Consider the following 17698-nt stretch of genomic DNA (forward strand, 5'->3'; position numbering starts at 1 on the left):
TCTAATGAATTCAGTTTAGTTTTTTGTTGTTGTTGTTTTTGTTTTGTTTTTATATTCCACATATAAGTTCGGTCATATGGTATTTGTCTTTCTCTGACTTATTTCCCTTAGCATAATGCCCTCAAGATCCATGCATGTTGTTGCAAATGGCAAGATTTCCTTCTTTTTTTATGGCTGAGTAATATTCCATTGTGTATATATGAACCACATTTTCTTTATCCATTCATCCATCAGTAGACACTTAGGTTGCTTCCATGTCTTTGCTACTGTAAATAAGGGTGCAATGAACATGAGGGTGCATAAATCTTTTCAAGTTAGTGTTTCCATTTCCTTCACACAAATATCCAGAAGTGGAATTGCTGGATCATATGGTAGTTCTAATTTTAACTTTTTGAGGAAACTCTATTCTGTTTCCCACAATGGCTGCACTAATTTACATTTCCACCAACAGTGCACCAGGTTCCCTTTTCTCCACATTCCTTACTAACACCTGTTATTGCTTGTCTTTTTGACACTAACCATTCTGACAGGTGGGAGGTGGTATTTCATTGTAGTTTTGTTTTGCATTTCCCTGATGATTAGTGATGTTAGCACCTTTTCATGCACCTGGGTCTAGCATTTAAGATTTGTTGGGTGTGATTAGAGCAGAGCTTAGTCTAGAGCTAACTATTCGCCACATCTGTTGCAAGACCTTTCTCAGTACTCTCATTTGTTACCTTTCTCTAAGGGATCAAGTGCTATGCTGTCTGTTCTGTCTGAAAACAGTTGTTGCACATATTGTGCTCAGTTTTCTAGTTGTTACAGCAGAAGGGTAATTTGGGCCTTTTTCTCCCTATGGCCACAAGTGGAAATTCTTCTTTATTTTCAAATCTGCTGGATTATTTTGATTACTATGTTGTTGCTTGCTCAATGTATAATTCTTTTATTTCTATAATATATATAACACATCTTAGTCTATAATATACTATCTAAAGTCCTTGGTGTCTAAATCTATTGTTTGTTCTCTCTATGCAGACTCATTCATGTGATCTATTTCCTTGAGTGGCTGGTGGTTTCTGTTGTTGTTTTTTTTTTTAATGAGCACATATTTAGTTGATTTTAATCTGCAAAAAAACCCAATCCCCTATATTTTGGGTGTTTCTCTTCAAAGAGCCTGATGTGGGGCTCGATCCCGGGACTCTGAGTCACTTAACCGACTGAGCCACCCAGGTGCCCCTCAGGGTCCTCTACTAAATCAAGGGTTCTTCCGTGCATCAGTCTCTTCCCTTCCTTAATAATGTTATCAATATATGCCCTCAGGGAGAACCTCACCTTTCATATGTGCTACTGCTCACTGCTCCAGGTCCAGCTGTCTTGTGTGTGTGTGTGTGTGCATGTGCGTGCATGCGCTGTGGATGTTTTCCTTCCTTTTTGCAGATAGAACAGAAAGGCCCCTCACAGTATCTAGAGCACCATGCTGTCAGAAGTAGAAACCTGGATTTCTTATTTCATCTATTGTTGGTGCCCTAAACACATAACCAAACTTGGAGATGTCACCTGCCTTGGGCTTCAGTTATGACCTCTATGTGCAAGACTTTTAAATCTATGCTTCCAGCTCTAGCATTTCTCCCATGTTTGCTTGTTTATATATATATATAATTTTTTTTTTTTAAGTAAGCTCTAGGCCCAATATGGGGCTTGAACTCATGACCCTAAGATCAAGAGTCGCATACTCTACCGACTGAGCCAGCCATGTGCCCCTTTTTCTCCCATGTTTTGAATCCCACATTCACAACCGTTTATTGGACATGTCCATCTGGACATCTGTCTGCTTTAGACTCAGTATATCCAAATCAAAATATGCCTTTCTATTCTGTCTCTACATGTCCAAAAATATTTCCTTCCATTCACCAACCTCAAACATTTCAAATTGGAAGAGATTTTTTTTTTTTTAAGATTTTATTTATTTATTTGAGAGACAGAGAATGAGAGACAGAGAGCATGAGAGGGAGGAGGGTCAGAGGGAGAAGCAGACTCCCCGCCGAGCAGGGAGCCTGATGCGGGACTCGATCCCGGGACTCCAGGATCATGACCTGAGCCGAAGGCAGTCGCTTAACCAACTGAGCCACCCAGGCGCCCTGGAAGAGATTTTAAGAGCTCATTTTACAACTGGAGAAATGGATGGCCAAGGATACTAAATAAATTTTTGCTCATCACTTCCAATTAATTTTTCCAAATATCTTTCACTATATTCCTCCCTGTTAAAGAAACTTCAGTGGTTTCCCTTTTGCCTAACGCTTTAGATCTTATAGTCAGAGCATTCTCCCTATTTTGACAGTCCCTTCCCTGCTGCCACACTGCAATAATCCTTCAGATAAAGTCTCTCTTCACAAGCAAAAACAAAACAAAACTTCAACGGCTTCCCAATGTTCACAAGATTTTAGTTTGGCCTTTAAGGGTTTATCAAAATCCGGTTTTATAGTCCACTATTCCCCTATCTGAAATCTCTGCTGCAGGCAAGTGAGTCTATCCCTCCAAATCTTATTCTTCCTCATGTCACTCAGCCTAGAAGACTCTTGTCTTCAGCCAATTCTACCGAAATTCTAACTCTCCTTCAAAACACTGCTTAAATATCAATTCCTTCACTAGTTTCACCAATCTGAAATTAATTTATCCATCTGAATTTTTTGGCATTTCTGATCTGTACATTCATAAGACACTTATTAAATTCTGCTTTGTACTGTGTATATTTTTCTTTTGATTTCATGTTCTTTCAAAGTTTTCTCAAGCAAAAAACAACTGTTCCGTGTTCCCCACAATACTTAACACAATGCCCAGCACTTAGAAGCTGTGAAAGTGGCTGAGAGAAGAAGTAAGCTTGAGTTTCTTGGGGCGCCGGGGTGGCTCAGTTGGTTAAGCGTCTGCCTTTGGCTCAGGTCATGATCCCAGGGTTCTGGGATCGAGTCCCGCATCGGGCTCCTTGCTCAGCAGGGAGTCTGCTTCTCCTTCTCCCTCTACCTGCTACTCCACCTGCTTGTGCTCTCTCTCTCTGTCAAATAAATAAATAAATAAAATCTTAATAAATAAATAAATAAAATCTTAAAAAAAAAAGTTTCTTACCTTGGTGATGTCCGTGTGATCTTTGAGCCCGTTGGTCACGCACCAATATCGCCACACATTCAGAGCATATCGTGTGGCTTTGGTAGTGTTTGGGCTTACTGCACTGGTACACAGATCATTCAAGTCATCATTAATATTAAATACAGGAAATTTGTTGAGCTTAGTGGAATAGGCTAGAAACAAAAACAATAAAAGCATTAAAATAATTTGCCATTCCCTTCTTTAGAGAATTACATCTTGGGATCATGTTAAATAACAGAAATCTCCTAAGAGATAACACTTTAAAAAATGAAATGTTTATCAAGTGTACATATATTAGAATCAATAAAGTAGGGAACAATATTTCTAGCATGGAATCAATGCAGTAACCTTGCATTTGATCCTAGTATTTTTGCTATATATATCAACTGATGCACTAATGCAGGCATTCCAATAACAGAAGGAAAAAAAATGAATGCAGAAAAACAAAGAATGTTCTGTCTAAAATTTTCACTTGGAATTAAAAGGCATTTATATGAACAATAACAACAACAAAAATAGAAGGATATAAGGGAAGACAAGTTACACATTCTTTCTCTTTACCCTCAGTGTATGCAGAGCTGTTATTTCTCTGTAATGTAGTGTCTTATGTGTCATCCTGGACAGCCTTGTATTAAATGGTGTTGGCATATTTCTTTAATTCTTTTCACAAACAAACAAAGAGATATTTAAACCCTGACTCCCCAACCCATCAGCTAGCTCAGAATCAGAATGGAAGGTAAAATGGAAGGTAATTTTACGGGAAAGAAGGGAGAACATGCCAGAGGGGCTTACATGACCTCAGAGGAGACCCAGATTTTAAATTGCAATTGCCAAACTAAGTCAGATGAAAACTGGTCTTCCCTTTAATTGTTGGATACCGAAGAGATAATCAAATCCATAACCATTAGGCTTCTCTTTATACTCTGTGATCTACTAAAACCAAACTTAAACTGTTTAAATTGTTGTCTTTGGATAGAAAAAAAAAACCCGGGGCGCCTGGATGGCTCAGTCGTTAAGCGTCTGACTTCAGCTCAGGTCATGATCTCAGGGTCCTGGGATCGAGGCCCGCAGCGGGCTCCCTGCTCGGCAGAAGCCTGCTTCTCCCCTTTCCCACTCCCCCTGCTTGTGTTCCCTCTCTCGCTGTGTCTCTCTCTGTCAAATAGATACATAAAATCTTCAAAAAAAAGAAAAGAAAAAAGAAAACCCAACAAGGGGGACCACCTTAAAATGAAAACAATGCCAACCTCTAGTTTATCTAATGGTTCTGATCCTCTCTGGAATGTTTCTATGTTCAAACAAGGCATTAAGAGGTTGAGAAATAGCAAAATGGAAAGTTGGTGCAATTACCAAGGTGATCTGCAAATTGGTTCCACTTTGCCTAAGCCACCCCACCTTCCACCGCCCCCACTGAGGAACTCCCAACCACCAGCACCTGTTGTCCCCAGCCCAAGACACCACACCAACCTTCCCCCACTGTAGCCTGAGAAATCTCCACATGGTCTCCCCAGTGTCTTTTTTTCCCACTTCCAATTCCAATTCCAAACACACTTCTACACAACCTTCCCCATACGAACCGAACTCCCTTATTATTCTCTCCAGTATGTATCTCACTTTTGCTTTATTATTCCTTAGAACTGTGATGGAATTGTGTCCAGAAGATCTCCAGTTGGTTTGTATTGCTCCTTAAGACCGTGTCTTTACCCTTTAAGTTTGCTGTTGAACTGTTAAACACACAATCTGCTTTAATAAATGCCTATAGCAAAAGAGAAATAAACAATGCTAGAAAGACTATCAGAAGTGACCATGTCATGTGAGTATATTCCTCTCACCACCCTCATAAACTGAGATAACTCACATTGTTTCTGGGACTTGCTTGATATCAATAAAAGGATTCTAGTATAAAATTTATTATCATTACATCTAGTGTTAATTGAATGCTTACTATATGCCAAGAGTTACTGTAATCGCTAAGCAACTGTGTTGTTATACTTATTTTACAGATAAGGAAACTGAACCTCATACATTTAGTAACTTCATACATCACTCATCCAACATTTACCAAGGTGCCCTCTCTGTGCCAGGCACTGGGCTGTCCCAAGTCATGGAGTTAGCAAGTGCTAGAGCTAGGGTTTGGACTCGGGTCCCACTGACTCGATGCTCTGGCCACCACAGCAAAGGAATCATGTACTACATGGATAACGTTTCAGGATGGAATACAATTTAGATATTAGCCACTTATGGAAAGTATACCCCGCCCCCAACATTTACTTGTATTAATCTTCAGTGAGGAGAACTACGTCTGATTTATTTACACAACCACTACAGCTCCACTGTTGATTTGCTTTTAAACAACCACAACAAAAGATTTATTTGCAACATAGCACAGTCTCCCTCATTTCAGTATAGCAAAGTCACACTGTGAGACAGGATGTTTAATTATTACATGAAACAATTACATGGCCTTAAATAATTTCTTTTTTTTTTTATTTATTTGAGAGAGAGAATGAGAGAGAGAGAGCACGAGAGAGGGAGAGGCAGACTCCCCACCGAGCAGGGAGCCCGACGTGGGACTTGATCCCGGGGCTCCAGGATCATGACCTGAGCCGAAGGCAGTCGCTTAAGCAACTGAGCCACCCAGGCGCCCCTAAATAATTTCATTTTTAACACAGGACAGAGACCGTACACTGAAAATGGAAAACAAAATCCTAGTACACAGAGAAACGTAAAGAATGCTCAAATGCTTACATAATGGGAAAGACATTGTGTGAAAATGATTAAATGACACATATGGTTCTTTCATAATTCTATTTAAAGATTAAATAAATTTACTCAATACACTGCTTTTTAAAAATTCTGAGTAGAAGTTGTAGAGCTATGGTGCCAAGGAAATTTTTAGGAGACTCTACTGATGGAGAAATAAACAAAAGGGAGGGCTTACAACTGAATACAGGAGAAAGAGGGGACTACTCTAAAGAAGGATTTGCATTTTTTTTTTTTCCCACTAGAGAACAGGCAAACTTCAAGCTCAAAGTTCAGAAGAGCTGGCCATGGGAGCAGGGGTGGACTGTGGGGTTGTGTACTCCCTTTAAGGATGGCCAGATCTGAACAATTCCCCTGCCCTCTATGCGTGGTTACTACCTACATCATTTACAGCATAGGTGTTAGCAAGCACAGTGTGGAAAGTGAGGGAAATTGCTGTGAAAAGCCACCCTCAGAGTCAGAGAGAAAAGGGGCATTGCCTCAGGAAACTCTAGGCAGCCCCACTGGACAAGGGGAAAGAAAAACAAAAAGCAGCTACAAAAAGCAAAAAATGGCTGAATGCATGCCCTCTGTCAGGTAACACTCCCCCTGAGTCTACATTTGAGAGTTCCCTGCTTCCCATCTTGTTTTCAGCTTATACACCCTTAAGAGAAGCCTATTTGTGGGGACTTCTTTGTCCACTCATTACAGCGGGCTAAAGTCCACTTGCAAAACCCTGTGCTCAACTATTACCTTCAAGAGTGAACTGTATCCAGGGCGCCTGGGTGGCTCAGTTGGTTAAGTGACTGCCTTCGGCTCAGGTCATAATCCTGGAGTCCCGGGATCGAGTCCCGCATCGAGTCCCGCATCGGGCTCCCTGCTCGGCAGGGAATCTGCTTCTCCCTCTGACCCTCCTCCCTCTCATGCTCTCTGTATCTCATTCTCTCTGTCTCAAATAAATAAATAAAATCTTTAAAAAAAAAAAAAGAGTGAACTGTATCCAGATATATCAAACAAGAGCCTTTAATAATGTCTAAGGAAATCCCTGTAAGCTAGCAGTAATGATAAATCTAGACTTTCGTTTTAAAATGTGAGCTCACGGGCGTGCCTTGGTGGCTCAGTCGGTTAAGTGTCGGACTCTTGGTTTTGGCTGAGGTCATGAGCTCAGGGTTGTGAGATCAAGTCCCGTGTTGGGCTCCGCACTCAGCTTGAGACTCTCGAGAGTCTCTGCTTGAGACTCTCTCTCTCTCCCTCTCCTTCTGCCCCTCCCCCTGCCCTCTCTCTCTCTCAAATAAATAATGTTTAAAAAAAAATGTGAGTACACAAACAAGCATCCCTTGGCACCTGGGGAAAACCAATAGCATGAAAGTTACCAAGTTACACAAGCAGAGCAACTAATTCTATATTCCCACTCTCCCATAAAATTAATCCAATGGGAAAAAAATTCAAAAGATCACGGATATATCATTACATAGACTTGAGAGCATAATTTATCCTTAAAACAAGAACAGCTTTCATTGGAAAAGGAAAAATAGGAGAACAAGAAAGACCCAGGAAATTTAAAATGATTGAAAAAACATAATACTTAAAAGAAGAGCTGAGTATTAGAATGAACATGGCTAAAAGACGAATTAGTGATATGGAAGGAATTTTCCTGGAAGGGCAAGCAAAGTCCTAACAGTTTTTAAATTATGAGGGTGAAGTTAAGAGGCGTAGAAGACTGAGGCAGGAAATTTAAAACCTAGCTTATAAGAATTCAAAAGAAAAAATTCTGAGAGGATAGAATAAAATAAATAGTGAAAGAAATAATATAAGAAAAGTTCCATTAATCAAAGAGATTTTAATCTTTAGGGTGTTAAGGTTTATGAACTGTCAAAATACATACTGAAGAAGACATATCTTCTTATATAAGATATATATAAACATATCTTGGTGAAATTTCCAAGGTCTATAAACAAAAAGAAAATTCTATAATCTTTATGGGGAAAAAGTCTTTAACATAGTAACAAGAATCAGATTTCTCATCTGTGAGACCACATGTTAAAAAATAATGACTCTGTCTTGTCAGAGTTGTAAGGGGAAAAGACTATAAAATGAAGAATTCTATTACCTACTTATGGTATTATTCAAGCACTAGGGCAAAATAAAGATATTTTCAATCATGAAAGACATAGCATCCAAGAACAAGTTAATAAAAGAAATGAAAACTTAAAAATGATGGCAGGAGGACTTCCACTTAGGGCTATAATGGAGTAGCTGGTATTATACTATCTTTCCTGCTGAGAATAAGGCTGGACAAAATGCACTGGAAAACAAAATTAACTGGAACTCAAGGAGCAAAAATCCTGGAGAGATGGGAAATGCACAGAAGTGAGTCCTGCATTGATCACCATGTTTTCCTCTTCTATCATTTGAAGAGTTGCAGTGCAGGTCATAGAGCCCAAACAGAAACAAGCAGCCTAAAGTCTACAGCAATCTCAGGGAAACAAGTATACAAATACTTAAGTACAAGGCTAATAAGCAGCCAGTACTTGAGAGTTGGACGTCCTGGAGGAAGGGAACCATGGAAAAGTGAACCAACATTCTGCATGCAATTTTCCTTCCAGGAATTGCTGATTCCTAGGTTAAACATGCAAGATGCAGAGAAACCAAGCAGAAAAGAGAAATCACTAAAAGGAAACTGCATGGCACTGAGGAGTCAAGAACTAACAGGCTTCTAAGGAGGAGAAGACTTGGTAACAATACAGGCTTTCATTTGAGACCCAGGAAGGCCTTAACTTTAAGAATAAGAAAAACTGGAAATACAGATGGTCCCTGACTTACGATGGTTCAACTTATGATTTTTCAACTGTACAATGATGCGAAAGTGATAGGCATTCAGTAGAAACTGTACTTCAAAATTTGAATTTTGAGCTTTTCCTGGGCTAAGTGATATGTGGTAGGATGCTCTCTTGTGATGCTGGGCAGTGGCAGACAGCCACAACTCCCAGCCAAACTCGTGATCACAAGGGTAAACAACTGATAGACTCACAACCATTCTGTACCCACACGACCATTCTGTTTCTCATTTTCAGTACAGTATTCAATAAATTATGTGAGATATTCAACACTCTACTATAAAATAGGCTTTGTGTTAGATGATTTTGCCCAACTGTAGGCTAACATGAGTATTCTGAGCACATGTCAGTTAGGCTAGGTTGAGATGTTCAGTAGGTTAGGCATATTAAATGCATTTTCTACCTAAAACATTTTAACTTATGAGGGTTTATCAAGATATAACCCTAGGGGCGCCTGGGTGGCTCAGTCGTTAAGCGTCTGCCTTCGGCTCAGGTCATGATCCCAGGGTCCTGGGATCAAGTCCTGCATCGGGCTCCCTGCTTGGCGGGGAGTCTGCTTCTCCCTCTCCCACTCCCCCTGCTTGTGTTCCCTCTCTTGCTGTGTCTCTCTCTGTCAAATAAATGAAATCTTTAAAAAAAAAAAAAAGATATAACCCTAGTGTAAGTCAAGGACGATATGTAGAACAGTCTCAACTGGATTAAGATGATCTGCCTACCTTATTTGCTAGCTGGCAGAAATTTAAATCCTCTCTGGAGGAAGGATAACAACTTCAGTAAGTTTTCATACACAATGGCCAGAATTCAATAACAAGTTAACAGACGTACTATAAAGTAAGACCAAATGAATGAAAAACAGGAGAAAAATCAGACAACATGATTATCCAGATTACTGGAGTTGTCAGACATGGACTTTAAAATAATTTTGCTATGTTCAAGGAAATAAGGAAAGGATAGAGAATTTTACTAAAACATTAGAATCTATTAACAAAATGGAAATTATAGAATTCTCTCCCTTCTTTCTCTTCACGTCTTCTTTTTCCCTTTTCTTCCTGAAATTTTCAGTTTCAAAGCTGTTGGTGGGGCAGAGCGAAATAGACATCTGTTTTCCTGGAGTATGTGTGTGTTGAAAGGGCTGTGGGGGCTTAGAGTGAAGCATGAAGCCTGCCCAGTAAGGGGTATAGGAAACTGACTGGGGCAAGAAATAAGTTTCAGTGGGAGGCAACAGAGCCTGAACTCAGAGAGAAGAAAAATCCAAACATCCCATGCAGGGGTAGCCAGATATGTGGTGTGATTGCCTGAGCAGGGTAAGGAGGATACCCACACAGCAGTGGGAGATATGGGAAGAAGCCCTATGTGAAAAGTCAGAGTCTTACTGGAGTGAATAAGGCTTCCCTGCATGGGAGTGGTCTGGTGCCAAGTATCACAGCTCAAGAAGTGTGATGAGGGCTTCCAGGTAGGAAAGCTTCCCAGCCTGGGATGTCAGAGTTTGAGTGGAGTGAGAGAGTGGAGAATGGCCCAGTGCAGAGTGTTATAAGTTGAGTAGATAAAAGACAAGGAGAAAATCTTAAAAGAAACTGGAGGAAAAGTACATATTACTTTCAAGGAGCAAGAACAGATTGATTTTTCAACTGATGTGATGGAAGCCAGAAGACAGATTATCTTTAACGTGCTGAAAGAAAATTGCTACAAGTGTGGAATTCATACTAAGCAAAGCATCCTTCAAAAATAAAGGTGAAATACAGGGGAAGTCGTACAAAATAACAAATGTATTTATTATCAGCAGTCAAATATTCAGTGATAATAAAGTGAGTTTTTCAGGCAAAGGAAATGATCTAGGATGGAAACACATAGATATAGTAAAAAATAAGGAATACTGGAAAGATTGAATATTTAGGTGAATCTAAATGAACACAGCTGTTTAAAACAATACTAATGGTGTCTTGTGGGGCTTTAAATGTATGTAGAATTAATACTCATTACTATAGCACAAAGAGGGTAACTGGAGCTAGTGTTGAAAGGTCTTTGCATTATCCAGAAAATGATGAAAACACTAATTTAAAGTAGACTTTAACAGTGCAAGGATGCATATTTTAATCTCCATGGTAACCACTAAAGAATATTGAAAGAATGTATAAGTTGATAGAGGAGGAAATGGAATAAAAAAGACTTGTTTAATCAAAAACAAGGCGCAAAGAATAGATGAGACAAAGCAAAAAATGTAGGATTATAGACTTAAACCTAAATGTATCAATTATTCTAGGATCAATATTCCAATTAAAAGATAAGTGATGTCAGGGTGCCTGGGTGGCTCAGTTGGTTGAGTGTCCAACCCTTGGTTTCAGCTCAGATCATGATCTCAGGGTCATGAGACTGAGCCCCAAGTTGGGCTCCATGCTCAGTGGGGATCTGCTTGAGATTCTCTCCCTCTGCCCCCCCCACCCCCTGCTCATGCTTTCTCTCTCTCTCTCTCAAATAAATAAATTTTTAAAAAAAGATAAGTGATGTCAGTTTGGATAAAGAAATAAAACTCAGCTATGTGCTCCTTATACATAGGAATAAATAGGGTAGAAAAGTTGAAAGCAAAAGGATGAAAAGAAGGTACACTATGTAAACAGTAAAGAAAAGAATGCTGGTATAGCTATATATCAGACAAAACTGACTTTAAGGCAAGATGTATTACTATAAATAAAGAGAAATGTTTTAAAATTCAACAGAAAGATATAACAATCTTAAATTTCTATCTAATCACATAGTGTCAAAATATAAAGAGCAAAAGTTGTAAGAATTTTAAAAAGAAATAAGCAAATCTACAACTAAGACTTTAATACATCCTTTTCTATAACTGACAGAACAAGGACACACAGAAAATAGTATAGATATAGAAGACTGAAACAATGCAAATATCAAACTGTACTTAATTGATACACAAAGAACAACATAACTAACAACTGCAGAAGACACATTCTTTTCAAAGATACATGGTCCTTTTACCAAAATAGAAATGCTAGGACATCAAGCAAACTTCAACATTCCAAAAGATTAAATAGGATTATTTAAGGATTACAATATCAGCAGAATTAAAATATAAATCAATTACATGAAGATAACTTCTAACTACTAAGCAATAATATGTTTCTAAATAAACCCCTGATGAAGGGGGAAAAAAACCAATGGGAATTAGAAAATATTTCAGGGGTGCCTCAGTGGCTCAGTGGTTTAAGCATCTGAACCTTCAGCTCAGCTCATGATCTCAGGATCCTGGGATCAAGTTCTGCATCAGGCTCCCTGCTCAGCGGGGAGTCTGCTTCTCCCTCTCCCTTTCCCCCTCCCCCCCTGCTCATGCTCTCTCTCTCTCAAATAAATAAATAAAATCTTTTAAAAAAAAAGAAAATATTTCAAACCAAATAATAATAATATATATGTCAAAGTTGTGGAAGGCACTTATTGCAGTATCTATAGAGAAAATTATAGCACTGAATGCAGAGATCAGGAAAGAAAGGTTGAATATAACTGTACCAGGAAATAATAAAAAGAACAACATATATACTCAAAAGAGTAGAAAGAAGGAAACAACACACATCACAGAAATCAATGCAGTAGGAAATTTATAATTAAAAAAGAAGTAATGCCAAAAAGATGGATTTAAAAAGACTAACAAAATTAATAAACTGGTAAGAAAAATGAGAGAAGGCACAAATTGCAACACCAAGAATGAAACAGGGGTTATCACTACAGATCCTACAGATAGTAAAAAGATAGTAAGATATTAAGAACAACTTGATGCCAATAAATTTGAAAATTTGGATAAAATGGACAAATATATAGGAAAGCCACAAATTACTAAAACTGAACGAGAAATATAAAATTTAAGTAGTCTTACATCCATTAAAGAAACTGAATCTGTAATTTAAAATATATATATAAAAAACCCCCCTTCAGGTTGAGATGGATTTCACTAGCAAATTCTTTTAACATGTAAGAAACAAATAATGCCAAACCTAAAAACGCTGCTAGTGAATAGAGAAAGAGAGAATAATACCCATTTTCTTTTTTAGGGCAGCATAACTTTTCTATTAAAAAATATGACAAGAACAATACAAAAAAAGAAAATTACAAGCCAACACAGCTCATAAACAGACACAAAAATCCTTAACATAATATATATATATATATATTTTAAAGATTTTATTTATTTATTTATATGAGACAGAGAGAATGAGAGAGACAGAGAGCACATGAGAGGGGGGAGGGTCAGAGGGAGAAGCAGGCTCCCTGCCGAGCAGGGAGCCCGATGCGGGACTCGATCCAGGGACTCCAGGATCATGACCTGAGCCAAAGGCAGTCGCTTAACCAACTGAGCCACCCAGGCGCCCATAAAATCCTTAACATAATATGCATAAATTGAATGCTTACCTCACACCACAAACAAAAAAACCAATTCCAAATGGATCATAACCTAAATGTGAATGGTACAATAAAGCTTCTAGAGAAACATATAGGAGACCATCTTTATGACCTTGCAGTAGCTGCATATTTTTAATAGCACATCAATATTATCATCTCAAAAATAAAAGATTGATAAATTGAATTTCTTTGAAGTTAAAAAGACATTTATTAAAATGCCCCATTTAGAGGGTGCAAAGGCAAGCCACATAGTGAAAGAAGGTATCTGAAGTGTGTATATCTAACAAACCAATTAGAAGGCAGCTAGACCAATTAAAAATGGGCAAACATGAATGGGCACTGTATAAAATAAAAAATACTAATTTTTTGGGAAACATAAATTAAGGTCCATCTACCAAAATGTCTAAAATAAAAAACAAAATCTGTAAATATCAAGCATTGGTGAGGATGTGGAACCACAGGAACACTCCTACTCATCTGGTAGATGTCAATTTGCACACCCACTTTGGAAACTAATTGGTAGTATCTACTAAAGTTGAACACACAAATATTCTATGATCCAGCAATCCTACACCTGAACCCAACAGAAATGTGTACATGTTTACTGAAAGGCATGTAATATGAGTGTTCATAAAAGTACAATTAATAACAGAAAGCCCCAGGCGCCTGGGTGGCTCAGTCATTAAGCGTCTGCCTTCGGCTCAGGTCATGGTCTCAGGGTCCTGGGATCGAGCCCCACAGCGGGCTCCCTGCTCAGTGGGAAGCCTGCTTCTGCCTCTCCCACTCCCCCTGCTTGTGTTCCCTCTCTCACTGTGTCTCTCTCTGTCAAATAAATAAATAAAATCTTAAAAAAAAATAATGGAAAGCCCCGAGCTGGAAATATTCATATGTTCATAAACAAAAGAATGCATATGAAATTGTAAAATATTTATACAATATATTATACAATAACGGCAAGGAATGGACTACCCGAATCAACTAACATGAAAAATATGGATGAAGCCCACAAACACAATGTTAAACAAAAGAGGCCAGACACAACAGAGTGAGCTGAAATGGTCCACTTATGTAATTCAAAAACAAAGAAAATGACTCTATGGTGAAATAACAAAGTGGTTGCCTGAGGGAGGGCACAGGCAGGAAGTTTCTGAGTTTCGGGTAATGTTCTATGTCTTCCTCTAGGTGGTGTTCTCAGCAATATGCTTGCTTCATGAGAATCAGCCAAGCTGTACATTATTTGTGCCCTTTTATGTCTGTAAAATTCAGAAAGAAGACTTTCAAAAAATTCTTTAAAATTATAAGATTATTTATTTATTTAGAAAGAGAGCATGAGCGAGGTGGGGGGCAGAGGGAAAGGGAGAGAGAATCTCAAACAGACTCTGCGCTGAGTGTAGAACCCAATGCAGGATTTGATTCAAGACCCCGAGATCATGACCTGAGCTGTAACCAAGAGTTGGACACTTAACCGACTGAGCTACCCAGGCGCCCCTCAAAAATTTCTTAAAATTAAGAATGTATATAGAAACCTAATAAATGAAGAGTGATACCACGTACCTGGATGGAAAGGCTCAATATCATAAGGATGTTTAATTTCTCCAAGTAATCTTTAATGTGGGGTAATTCTAATTAAAATCCCCCTTTTTGTTGTTACTGGTCAGGTTGATTCTAAAGTTTATCTGGGAGAGTAAATGCATAAGAAAAGCAAGGAAATTTTGAAAAGAATATTTGGGAGGCTTTGCCCTGAAAGATATAAATATGTACTATAATACTGCAATAATTTAAAGTTTAAGTTCTGGAAAAGAAAGAGACAAAGAGATCAGTGCAACAGAAGAAAGTCCAGAAACGGCCTGTGTAAATATGCAAATTGTGTATATAATAAAGGCTCCAATTCAAACTGCTGAGGAAAGGATGGACTCTTCAATAAATGCTTTGAGATAATAAGCTATTGGGTTGGAAAACAAAAACAAAAGCAAATTTAGATTCCTATTTCATACCACACACATTTCCAAATAGATCTTTTTTTCAAAAGGCTGTTTCCATAAAGAAGACAATTTTCATGATTTGGGGAGTAAGTAAAGCCTTTCTCAGCATGATAAAACCCAGAGCTATAAAAAAGAATAACAAATCAGATGACATAAAAATTCAAAAGTTCTGCATTGAATAAATTTTAAAAGACAATAAACAGACCTGGAGAAAATATTTGTAACACATAAAGTGACAAAGTACATATGAAAATCTCCTTTAAATCAATTGGAAAAAGATTACTCACTAGAATATGGGCCCGGGATATGACAGGCAATTATTCATAGAAGAAATACAAATAACAAAAGCATTAATAATAATAAGACATTATAATCAAAAGAAGATGTATTTCATTTATCAGACTGGCAAAAATATAAAAAGGTCCATATCTAGGTATTGGCTAGGATAAGGGGAACTTGCACTAGTTTAGAAAAAAATTTGGAAGGATACATATCACATTGGTTAGTATTTACCTCTGTGAGACTTGTAAGCTTTACAATATGAATAATTATTTTTTAAAGTTATAAAAATAACTACGATTTTGGAAATGTTTATGTAGGAAAAATAAATGTTTTTTATTTGGCCCAGGAATTCCTCTTGTAGAAATTTATGCTAAACATTTAATCATAGTTACATACAAAAATGTATGCTTAAGGATGTTCTTGAAGGCAAATTTATAAAAGTGAAAAATTGGACACAAATTCAATCCAACAAAAGCACTGTAAAATGGATTTTGGTGCTACTATGCAATGTTAAACTATGTAACTATATAATAATCACACTTTCAAAGGCTAAGGATCTTTTACAAATATACAAAACAGTAAATGCAGCTTGACTACAATTTTTGAAGGACATCTATGCTTAAGAATTATAAAACACCAAAATATTAGTTGAATTATTTTTATGGGTAGTAAAATTCCTGTGATTTTTATTTCCTTTTATTATATTTATTAGTGTCAAATTTTTCACAATGAGTATTTTTGCCTTAACACTTTAAAAGCATTATAAATTTTAATAAAGAAAGTGTTCTTTTAAGAAAACAATCGTTCAGTCTGAAAATGTTTGCCATCAATTCAATGTTCGCTTTTAACATAATCTTTTCAGATGGTATATCACCAATGTGAAGTATTTTGTACATGTTAGACATTTTAGTTACTTGATATCTCCTCATAAGATGATGAATAAATTAAACAAACTTTTTCAAAAAAAAGAAAACATTTTCTGAGTTTTAGGCTAAATATTACTCAACTTGAATTCTAATATTCTTCCCTTATTGGGGAAATAAAATTTGACATATTTTATTTATTTATTTAGGCATGTCTTAAATGTGTAACTTGTAAACAAATTTAAAGGTAAGTTCCTTGTTTCTTAAAGTACCAGGAAAACATAAACTAAATTATAGCGATTTATAAAGTAGCCTTAAAATAATATCATACAAGGGGTGCCTAGGTGGCTCAGTCATTAAGCATCTGCCTTTGGTTCAGGTCATGATCCTAGGGTCCTGGGATCAAGCCCCACATCGGGCTCCCTGCTCCGTGGGAAGCCTGCTTCTCCCTCTCCCACTCCCCCTGCTTGTGTTCCCTCTCTCGCTGTGTCTCTGTCAAATAAATGAATAAAATCTTAAAGAATAATAATATTATACGAAAATACAGTTATCACTTCTGTTTGCAATATTCAGGTTTCTGTGAGTAAAGACTGGTGGATTATTCATAGATATGAAAGAAATACATTTGCATTCTGTAAAACAAATGACTATGATAAAGAACATTATATTTTCTGGCGTTTTAATGTTTTTCTTTATTAAAGAATTTTTGTGACACAACAAAGATGTCTGAAGTTAAACAATTATAATCATTTTGAATAACCATTCCTATTCTGCCTAAAGAATATCATCAAATATGCTAAATACAACAAATGGCACATGGGGAATTATATCTGACCAAAAAGATTTTCCTAAAAATGAGGACATCTGGAACCTGACATCTACTTAGCTTGGTATAACTTTGTGCAATTGGCCGCAGAGCTCATAGATAGTGAGTTTGTAGTGGAGACTTCTGTTACATTAATAGGATTTTTGGACCTGGGGCTCCAGGAAGCATATAATTAATTCAGCTGTCTGAAAGTGTCTTCCCTACCCTATGGGCTATGCGTGAGCATACTCATGTAGAAATGCTTCTCCTTCCATGATTTCCCCCCTCCTTAGTGGTTAGAAACAACACCTGGGGCAACCCATCTCGGGTCCCCTCTCTCTTTGGGAGCTTTGTACTATCACTCAATAAACTTTGCTGCTTACCCAAAAAAAGGACAGAAAGAAAGAAGAAAGAAAGAAAAAGAAAGAAAGAAAAGAAAGAAAAAGAAAGAAAAGAAAGAAAGAAAAAAGAAAGGAAGAAAGGAAGAAAGGAAGGAAGGAAGGAAGGAAGGAAGGAAGGAAGGAAGGAAGGAAGGAAGAAAGAAAGAAAGAGAAAGAAAGAGAAAGAAAGAAAGAAAGAAAGAAAAAGAAAGAAAGAAAGAAAGAAAAGAAAGAAAAAAAGAAAGAAAGAAAGAAAGAAAGAAAGAAAGAAAGAAAGAAAGAAAGA

At 37.4% G+C, this 17698-nt stretch overlaps 1 protein-coding gene across 1 annotated transcript in view; it reads right to left on the reverse strand.

The window, feature by feature from the left end:
- KIAA1958 (KIAA1958 ortholog) overlaps positions 1-17698 on the reverse strand; it is a 159215-nt gene that overhangs the window by 15737 nt on the left and 125780 nt on the right. The window contains exon 4 of the mRNA XM_035016045.1: positions 3100-3272. Within this exon, the coding sequence (XP_034871936.1) occupies positions 3100-3272 (173 nt within the window). The remainder of the gene's footprint in view (positions 1-3099; positions 3273-17698) is intronic.

The sequence above is a fragment of the Mirounga leonina genome, unplaced genomic scaffold (assembly GCF_011800145.1).
Source record: "Mirounga leonina isolate KUSES-001 unplaced genomic scaffold, KU_Mleo_1.0 Mir_170, whole genome shotgun sequence".
NCBI lineage: Eukaryota > Metazoa > Chordata > Mammalia > Carnivora > Phocidae > Mirounga > Mirounga leonina.